Source organism: Schistocerca nitens, chromosome 1 (genome assembly GCF_023898315.1).
Source record: "Schistocerca nitens isolate TAMUIC-IGC-003100 chromosome 1, iqSchNite1.1, whole genome shotgun sequence".
Classification (NCBI taxonomy): Eukaryota; Metazoa; Arthropoda; class Insecta; order Orthoptera; family Acrididae; genus Schistocerca; species Schistocerca nitens.
In genome coordinates, this window is record NC_064614.1 from 488,903,100 (window position 1) to 488,913,996 (window position 10,897).

The 10,897-nt window shown below is 36.8% G+C and overlaps 1 protein-coding gene across 1 annotated transcript; it reads right to left on the reverse strand.

The window, feature by feature from the left end:
• Positions 1-391: 391 nt before the first annotated feature.
• Positions 392-8,008, reverse strand: LOC126252571 (putative peptidyl-prolyl cis-trans isomerase dodo). Its single transcript, XM_049953475.1, has 3 exons — positions 7,858-8,008; positions 6,281-6,484; positions 392-4,048 (listed from the first exon to the last, which is right to left on the reverse strand). Exons 1-3 carry the CDS (start codon positions 7,910-7,912, stop codon positions 3,828-3,830), a joined length of 480 nt encoding a protein of 159 aa, XP_049809432.1. The 5' UTR covers positions 7,913-8,008; the 3' UTR covers positions 392-3,827.
• Between the last annotated feature and the right edge of the window lie 2,889 nt (positions 8,009-10,897).

A 10,897-nucleotide genomic window follows, 5' to 3' on the forward strand; every position in this document is an offset into this window, starting at 1 on the left:
TGCACTTTGATGTTTCCGTTTTGTACACACTAAAGTCACACAGACAGGAGGAAGAAGAAAAGCCTGAACAGAATGTCAATTTGAAAATATTTTTCTGTTGCCAAAATCACCACTTATCAGTAGTAAATGCAATTTTATTTTTGTAACCCAAGTTACAAACTAGAAAGCAAACTTTAAAACTATGTGACATCGGTATTTTCAAAACTGGTGAACGATCTATTCCCAAAGGTTTCAGTATTTCAGAGGTTAAAGCAGCACATGCAAAACAGTGTTGGACAAGCAAGCATAGTCAGAAAACTTTCTCCTCCTCCACCACTCCTCTTACCTGCCTTCTTTTTATTACAATGAACAGTTTAGGAAAATGGATACTGTTAAATTAAAAGCTGTTACATTTAAACACTTAACGAAACTTTTTAATTCACGTTATGTTACATTAACATCAGTCCTATATTTTCTGGATTTACCTACTAATTTGTGAGAAACAAACAGGCACAGAAATACCAGAATGTAAAGCCTTCATTCTGCAAACCTACATGGCATTTACTTTACCTCAAGTCTAAAAATTAAGAAATAATTGATTATGGGTAAACAATCAAAATGTTATTGATACAGGAAGACTTCTTTACATAGCACAGAAACTTCATACAAATTATTCACAACTGTTGCACTATAGAAACTATGTAGGTAACTCTTTCATCTAATATTTTTGAAGCAACAGCTAAAAATAAAACTGTGCACAGTTTCAGAAAATTCTGACACAGAAACTTACTGGTTAATTTAATTTAGCTTTTATTAGTTCTAACTATGAAGTACACAAATTCAAGTCATACTTAGAACTATTTTTGGGAAAAAAAGAAAAAAAAATAGGGAAACATCTATTATACAAATCATGTTTGATACTAGTACTCACAAATTCAATTCAACTAAACAAATTTATGCAAAACAGCTGGATGAAGCCAGCAAAATCATGTTTTTGTTGACCCCATTCCACACTAATTGATTAACATACTACAATAATTTCATCTTGGTAGACCTACCATACAAGTTGTTCTTGCATTAACACTTGCAGAAATCCAACAAAGTACCACTCACCGGATTTTCATTAAATCGCAACTTTGGTAATTGCCTTCGCACTCTCAAGGCAATAGGTTAATACTTTACAGTTCAATTCTAAACCATATGTTTAAACAGGAATGTATATAAAGCTCAGATATTCCACCCTTTTGCCACCTCCTGTGGCAGTAACACTGACAGAAAAAGTGTAATAGATAGTCATACTAGCTACAGTCTGAAGATGAAAGGAGTGAACTAAATCAGAAATGTCAGATATTCAGAAAGTTAGTAATGGGACAGGTGTCCTTTTCCATATAAAAGTTTCCTAGTTGCACAATACACACTTATTTCACAGGTGATGTGATCTAGAGCTCATATCACAGATAGGCATAATTTTGACAATACCACATTAATAAAAATGTGTAAAAGCTCCCACTGTACTACTTCTGTGCACTAATACCTATGTTATTACTGAAGAGTCGCATCAAGTTTCAATTTCTTCCTTTGGAAAAAAACTTCCACAGCTACACTCTTCCATTATTTATTTGGGTACTATTAATTTCACGACTGAAGCCTCATTTTTCAGCTCTCCTCGTACTACCTGTCATTGTCATTGGCCAGTGGTTTCACAAATACAAAAATAAAGTAGCTGTGGAAGACACTTCCAAGAGGAAAAAATTCTTTTTGGATACAGAACATTATGAAGCTTAAAACTGTACATAACTGAAAAGTGTTCTCATTGTGAACTGCATTTACAGCAATATCTACACACTAAAGAAATAGAAACTGGCTAAAATATCATTAACAAATACTAATAGTACATTATTGGCAACAACAGTCTTATTTATCTTGGCCACATTCCTTATTGCTTCATGTTGTGAAAACATCTTTTATGAACATAGACAACTTTCTATCCACCACATACATAATAGGCCCCTATTTTGAAATGTTACAGATAGAATTAGCTTTTTTTGTGACTTGATGCAATGAAAAAGTTCTGGAAGCTATTAAGAAAATTTTAGAGAAAATAGCAAGTGTGTAAGTAAGGTGGCTTATTTTGTGACTTTTCAGACACTGTTACAATCTAGAGCTGGCATTTATGAAGCTTGATGTACAATATAAATATTGACTATATTTTTGTAAGCCTCCTGCAGCTTACAAATAGCAGATGCACGAGTATATGAATCAGTATTTTTATACAGTAAGAAGGGGGCTGACAATATAATTCATCATAAATTGTAGTCAACCAGAGTATGCACAAAATCAGGCCTACTATAAGTATTTACAGAATAATGACATGTCACTGACATTAGCATATGTTCTGGAACAAAAAGAAATCAATATTTACACATAACTGCTTTGCACAGACAGAAGTTGCTACCTGTGTATTTATACAATAGGAAACCAATCTTGTGTCACTAATATAATGGTGTCTGCCAGCAAAAAGTTCTCATACAGAATTTAACTGATGACTTGAAACAATGAAAGTGAAGAAGGGAAAACAATAAAGGATGCACCAAAAAACAAAATAAATGAACATTACCTTATGTCAATAAATAAAACATACAAAATTCTATACCTATTAGTCAACACAAATTTGATTTTTCTAAAATTTCGAATAAAATGAACCTTACATGTAAATAAATCTTACTCTTTTGGATACAACAGTAACTGCTAAACAAATTCGAGTCCTGCAAGGAGTTCTCACAGGGAAACTTTCGAGCCCAAAAAAACTTGGAGCTTAAGCATTTTTAAAATCTAAGACAGAGAAATAATATTGAAAAACAATTGCTGGAACATTACGGCTTTGAGATACATCACAAAAACATTGACCTGTCAAAATAATTCTGGTCTCTCTCATATTACAACATAATGTAATGGTATACGCTAACTGTGCAAGTGAATCACAGAGTTAAAATCAAGGTCACCATTATAAAATTTTTCTTCTATATGGCAGTGCAATGTAAAAGTCTGTTGAAAGTGCTTTAATTACTAATTTCTTATTTATCAAAGACTTGCGGCGCTTCTTCCATAAATTTCAGTTTATAAGTTCATTTAAATTTTCACACAGCAGTCTCTTAGTTCATAAATGAATTACAATTTCTTAACATTTTCTTTGTACAATTATCAATAAAAACAAAGCACTATGAGCCTTAGTTAAACTATGCTACATGTCTGACAAATGTAAGTGATCAACCCCCCCTCCCACATGTAAAAGCGGCAGTCAAAGACGAACCTACATTCCTTCTTTACAAACAATACACAGTCTTTGAACTAAATATCGAAAAAATGGATGTACTCAGATACAGTATGTATTTATTTATAAATGCACAAACTGATGCCACTAACTAAAAGATTTGTGTGATTTAACAATTTTTAACTAGAAATAGGATTCAATCCTTCTCCTTCGATACAAAACAAATGAACTTGGGGAAAAAACTACAGACATAACAATGCAAAATAAAAGCTGCTCTGCAGCAAATAATTCAACAACTGCTTACATTATGACCATCTTTTCTCATGAGATAACTGTTTTTATGATTAACCAATTTTCCACCATTCCTAAGTATAACAATAGTTTAGACCTTGTCTCAGATCATATTTAAAACACATACTATACTTCACTGAAGTGTTTGCTAATGCCAGCTATGCATCATTTGAATAATGACCTTCATTAATTTATACATATTTTACATCATGAACAAATTAAGTAATAACTGTAACGCATTTTGAATAAAATAATTTGCTGTAAGCAAGATGTATAGCCGATACTCCTATGCAGTGCGTAAAATAATGTGAATCCCTGAATCAGTAGTGACAGGCTCACTGAGCTCGCCTACTTTAAGAGCAAATGCTGCCTGTTCAAATGGTCGCTGCATAGCACCTCGACCGAAGGGTCCCAAGTCACCACCTCGCCTCGCTGAACTGCAGTCTGAATACTTCTGTGCCAGTTCTGCGAACGACGCCCGTCCTGATACAATTTGTTCACGATATGCTGAAAAAAAGAAGTTTCTATAATGAACAAGTGATGGTTCACATAGAATTCCAGATATTGTAAATTTTCTCAGATTGAGGACTGGGGTTAGCGGTTATTATTATTTTGTTTATAAAAGTTAATATATTTCAGAATGAAACCATACATTGTCATAAAGCATCTCACTTGAAGGAAGTTTGCAGGTGATATTAATTTGTGCAATAACGTATTTTACACCTCTCACAACCAATGATCTGTCCCACACTATTCAAACGAGCTTCAACAGGATATAAAACTTCATACCAGGGTATGGCAAACTGATGTGACTGACTGGTCTCAACAAACTGTAGTAAAACGAATCCTGTGGGGATACGGCTGTACAGGCAAATTCTGAATGAAAGAAAGAAAGAAAGAAAGAAGAAAGTCAATAATTTTATGAAAGTAAAGTATTTTACTGACCCACTGCAATACCCAAGGACAGGTCACTAGCAGCAAACCTACACCTGATTTAACTAGCCAATTCACTAATTACTCTAAACAATTTGTGGCTCGCAAGTCATACACTTTGTTTGTATTGGTCTCCATGGGTCACGCATCAGATGACAATGTACATGGCTTCCCTACTGCTCTCTTAAAACTATTAATTCAAAATTAGTTGTATGAATACAAAAGATTACATTCTTTGGAGAAGTCTCAGAGCAAGATAACGTTCCTCGAGAAAATTATTTTTTTGTATGAATAAAAATCTGTAGCATATTCTGTGATGGGGAGTTCTTTCTCACTGCCTGTCCCCCCTCCTTGAAAAACTTATTAGTGCATGGTGTCTGCCACGTTCGGCACATTACACACGTGTAGCCTTACATTTCATTCAACTCTCTCAAACAGGCAAGCTATTCAATGTAAAAATATGGAACTAGGATCAATGTGTTCTGGAAGACTTGCACTACATTTTGATTGTAGTTTTATGCATAGCAACAAATACTGTAATTAAGATGATTATGGAGAGTTTCAATCTGTGTGAAACTTGTAAGGCAAACACATTATGTGACTGACATCTTAAGAATACATCAAATATTCAGCTTCTTCAAACCTGAAATCTGGCAGTTTTTTTAAGACTAGATATATTGGTTAAATAAGAGGCTTAATGGTCCACTCGCATGTCAAGAACTTAATCGATCACCTGCGCTGTTTCATTACAAGATAAGATCACTAAGTTTGTAATAAAACAGTTATTAATTTTTCTGGTCCATACATTTACTTCTAACATTACATTGCATTGATGCTGTGAGAAAGCACAATGAACATATGAAAATACCAGTTTCACCTAAATCATATCACACCAGTCTGGAAACCTGGCTCTGTTAAATAGCACAATTAAAGGTTTCTCATTTTCACTTAACTACATGAAAGATCGGCCATCTCTTTAATTTTCAGAAAGTAAGTTCACCAGGCAACTATTGTTTTTATAGTTAAACTTGTGTATACTACTTCTCTCTCTCTCTCTCTCTCTCTCTCTCTCTCTCTCTCTCCCCCCCCCCCCCTGCCCTGCCCAGTATTTCTTTGGGCTACATATATATCTTTTTTCCTTCAAAACTACACAAATTCTGCCATTTTTACTAAAAATCTCGTTCAAATTTAACATCGAAAGAACTTGCTCTGTACAAAGTCACAGGTCACTTCAAGAAACAGAGAATGGTCTTCTTTTGGGAAATTTCTCTATTTTTATTCATACGAAATTTGAGAATGTTCTTCATGCTGAGCAAATTCCCTCACCCATTTACTCAAGCTAAGCGCATTCCCAGGTGAAGTACATTCCCTGATAATGTATTCATGTGAAATTGAGAATGTTCTCTGAGGAAGTATATTCTCCAGTTTATTCATATGACTCCCTATGTATCTTACTTTACATTAATTGCAGCTTCATGCACATCATATGTTAAACCCCTAAAACACCACAAATAAATATGGGAGAAACACTCAATGGTGCAATTTTCCAATACAAGTGAAACATAACCACAAGTACAGAGTTTGAATTTATGTATCTTGTGACTGATTTATTAGCCTAGTAAACCTAACGAAGCTGTCAAATTTCTTTCAGTTGATATTTACACTTAGTTATGCCGAAAACTAACTTTGTGTTTGTGTTTACTGTAAACAACAACATGGACACTTTTCAAAGAATACTACACATGTAGGATACACGAGTTCAGCGTGACAACAGAAGAAAGTGTATATTCCTATTAAATGCCTTACACTTGACAAGCTCTAAAGCCTCCTCTTTTGTGCGTGTAATAGTGTCTTCCCTCCAAGAAGATGGCCTCCTTGAATTCTGATGCTTCACAAGCAAATGACTGCATTGCACTTGCTCTGGTCCACTGCTGGATACAGGTTCTGCAGGTTTGTCAGGACGATCCCACTGGCTCTCTTTAGTATACACATTAAGATAATAGTGCTGTCCTGAAAGAAAAATTCACATTGATAAAATCCTGTGGGACTGAATAACTGTCTTCATATCTAAAAATACAGCAACAATACCACTTAAGTTACTGTTAACACTTTTGTCCAACCATTTCCCCCCACTTCCTATTCAACTTCTTTGTACCATTACGTGGTTTACCAAAAACCCTGATCATACTGCAGTCTAACCCCTCCCCCAAAAACACACACACACACACACACACACACACACACACACACACACACACACACACACACACACACATTGTCCAATGCTTCATTTTAAATGCAGCATTAAGCAAATAGTACCCAATATAAAAATAAATTTTAATTCTTACATAAGAAACTGATTACTTCTGAATGATTACAGCTGCATAAGAAATACAGGACGTAATAGAGTGAGTACAGTGATTTAGTAGTTCTTTTGCATTCTTTCTCAAAGATTCATGTAATAAAACTGACTTGCAAACCTTCCAGACATTTGTATCTATAAGAGCAATGACAAGAATTATGGAATCAAAATACAATATACCTTCCCCTTCATATAACTAGCACTAGACCAATGTCTTATTTCACTACAGAAAATAGGCATTTTAAGTTACCCCAAGCCATTATCTTACTGTTTTACAGCACACTTTTCGACAATACAAGTGCTGCTTGCACAGAACGTCAATGGCTGTGACTGATGTATCACTTAAACTTTTAAAATGAGAATTATTGAACACCTGTTAAAACATTTCACAGCGAGAATGCTGCATATTTATTTGCAGTAAACCCTTAGTCTACCCAGAAGCAGAAACCAAGATGAAGTGCATTTTGCCACACACATACATTTAGTGTCCGTATGTCAACCATGCTCATTGCTAATGTGTTCCTAACAATCCAGTTCTAATTAGAATTACCATTTCCGCGCAAAAATGTTCCCTGTCTATACTAAGTATAGGTCCAAGGGGAAAAGGAAATGTTTTATTTATTTTTATTTCAAAATTACATTTTTTACATAACATAATTACCCAGCTATTAACCTTGAAGACGTGTAACTACTTTAACCTCTACAATTTGCCCCCGGCCATAAACAACAGCGTACATATACCAGAGAAACGACAGTTACACTATTTGCTAATTCTCAACTTCTGCCTTTTACGATACTGCGGTGGGATGCAGCTAATACACAAAGTGAGTACATTGATAAATACTCCGAACATACGAATTCTAGAAGTTGACAACTTTGTACAAATGACAAAAAGTACTTTCTCACATTTAAGTTTGTCCCATGCAAAATAACATCTCTCCCTGACATAACCCCTAAAATACCATCGTAAATAAAGTCTGCATCACATTAACGCAAATACGTATAAATTCATGAAACGCACCAGTTGACCTGCTCAAACGCTTTTCCCACCCTGACGGTAATTCTTCCTCTGCCATAATCAATCTTAAAATCGGTTAAATCGCACACTTTACGCTGCTGCACGTCTACAGAAAAGGCGGTCCACCGAAAATCGTAAAATATGCGCTGCGATATGGCTCGACCAAATCTACGTTACAGCGCACTCCATTGGCGGACAACGTACACTCATGTGCGCTTTGAATCATACGAACCAATCGTATTTCGCGTTCCTTAAAGCTTGGGCGAATGAGTTTCTACAGAGTCTTCACAGAGGGCAGTAGCACTGTGGCTAAAATCTGGCGCTATCGAAAGAAGCATTTGATGATCGATGTTTTGATGGATCGAGCAAACGCATATTTTTTTTTTGTTGCCAGCGCTGGGTGCAAGAAATAGCCGAAGTGTTTGGCATGGAAGCATCAGTACTGCTACTACTACTACTAGTACGACCACATTTTGTTATGCATTTTGAATCAGCTAAATTTTTGTGTCTGAATAGCGCATTTGTGTTGATATTAAGTACTAAATAATATTAACTAGAAACGAGCTAAACTTTGATAAGTACTGAAGGACTCTAAAATTTTATTTATTTAATGCTATTCAATATTTATTCTTTGATTCTAGTATTACCTTCCTGTTGACAGTTTATATCGCTGGCCACAAGTCAAAGTTGTTCAAATAAAATCCAGTTGGTATTATATTCTTTCCTGTCCAAGAAGTGACCCTCACGTATTCAATAACATCGTCAAACCGTTAATCAATTGACTGTCCGAGGGCGCGTATTGCAAACACTGGAAATATTACCAGTGCAGATGCCCATCAAAATATTGTCAATAAACACTGAACGTGTGAGGTCAAGTATTGACAGTTTGACGATATTCTCCAGTCAGATGTTGACAGAGCATCATGAATCAGCTACATGGCGTTAGCGATACTGTTGATGTGTTTAACTGGCCCTTGTGCATAGCATACATCAGATCCAATTTTTCAGAGCCTTTTAACATAAAACAATTTTAATAGGCCTATGCAAGAGGGATCATTGTATGGCGACATCAGTAGTGCGCACAAGCGGGGCAAGAGATAGAGAAAGAATCTTTGGTTCAGCAAAAAGTATTTATTAGTAATTTAGAATTTATGTTGTTATTCCTTGGGTGTTTAGTTGCAACAAAAACTTGCAGCATACTCGTACGAGTGAGTTATGCAGTAGTGATTTTATTCACTGCATAATATCCCATAATGGTGACCCCGATGTGATTCACTAAAGAAGAGATTTGGGACTGTTTTTTTTCCGTAAGGGATAATGACAGGCACACCACCGCATTCGATGGAAACAGAAGTTAAGGTAGAACCAATCGCATCTCCAGCTGCATCACAACGAGCAGTAGTGGCCAGTAATTGACAGGATATATATAGCACAAACCAACTGCGTCACGTCAAGCTTCCACCATTCTGCTGGTTCGCATGTCCTCAGTTGTGGCAGTTCTTGAAGACTTCCCATTGCGGGAATTAGCAGAAAAAGCTGATACGATAGCAACTATCCTGTCTGAAATCCCTGTAGGTGTTAAGATGGTAAGTGTGGCTGATAGGAAGTCATGTAAGACATGTAACGAGTACTGAAGCAACAAACGTCAATATGGAAGCAGAATCATGTGTGACGAGTGCAGATGCACTAACACAAGAACAAAGAGTAGAGCGATTATTGGAAGATCATATCGTGCAGCGAAATTTGAAACTGTCGTAACAACAGAGCATCACTATGATCGTGAACAAATGGTTCAAATGGCTCTGAGCACTATGGGACTTAACATCTGAGGTCATCAGTCCCCTACAACTTAGAACTACTTAAACCTAACTAACCTAAGGACATCACACACATCCGTGCCCGAGACAGGATTCGAACCTGCGACTGTAGCGGTCGTGCGGTTCCAGACTGTAGCGCCTAGGACCGCTCGGCCACACCGGCCGGCGATCGTGAACACCCAAGGTCAAGAGGTATCGTCTTCGATTACTAATCAAAACGTCCTTGGTCCAGATTCGAAACCCACCATCGCTTAAATCTTGATTATTATTCAGCACTGGCGGCTGAACACTTCCGGGATAAAAAGTCACCCTCATCCTGCCAATGGCCTTGTCAAAGAGGGCCGACGAGCGGACAGAGGTTCATGGCACTCTCTTGTCCTTGGGGTAGGAAACAGCCCCTAAAGGAGGAAAAATCAGCAATGACCATCGGCATGAGGATGCAGAAGGCAATGAAAACCACAGCATTAAAGACATATAACGTGTCCACAGCCTGTATTTGAAAAAGTGTCATGATCTCTCCATTCGAAAAAGATTCCGGAATAGTCCCCCATTCTGACCTCCAGGAGGGGACTACCAAGGGGGTGGTGACCATGAGAAAAAGACTGAATAACCAACGAAAGGATAACGTTCTATGAGTCAGGGCATGGAATGTCAGAAGCTTGAACATGGTAGGGAATGTAGAAAATCTGAAAAGGGAAATGTAAAGGCTCAATCTAGATATAGTAGGGGTCAGTGAAGTGAAATGGAAAGAAGACAACAATTTCTGGTCGGATGAGTACAGCGTAATATCAACAGCACCAGAAAATGGTGCAGCAGGAGTAGGATTCGTTGTGAATAGCAAGGTAGGGTAGAGAGTGTATTACTGTGAACAGTTCAAGTGATAGGGCTGTTCTCATTAGAATTGACAGCAGGCCAACATCGGCAATGATAGTTCAGGTATAAGTGCCGACATCACAAGCTGAAAATGAAGCGATAGAGAAAGTGTATGAGGATATCGAAAGGGTAATAGAGTACATAAAGGGAGATGAAAATCTAATAGTCATGGGGGACTGGAATGCAGTTGTAGGGGAAGGAGTAGAAAAAAAGGTTACTTTCCTTCCTTCCTTCTCATTCCTTGGAACAAGGAATGAGAGAGGAGAAAGACTAATTGAGCTCTGTAATAAATTTCAGCTAATAATAACGAATTCGCTCTTCAAGACTCACAAGAGGAGGAGGTATACTTGGAA

Excerpts from the sequence above, each read along its gene's own strand:
- LOC126252571 (XM_049953475.1), bottom strand. The coding sequence starts at position 7,912 with ATGGCAGAGGAAGAATTACCGTCAGGGTGGGAAAAGCGTTTGAGCAGG. Across the intron at positions 6,485-7,857 it reads GCGTTTGAGCAGGTCAACTG|GACAGCACTATTATCTTAAT; the intron begins GTGCGTTTCATG and ends TTTTTCTTTCAG. Across the intron at positions 4,049-6,280 it reads GGCTTTAGAGCTTGTCAAGT|CATATCGTGAACAAATTGTA; the intron begins GTAAGGCATTTA and ends TCTTTTTTTCAG.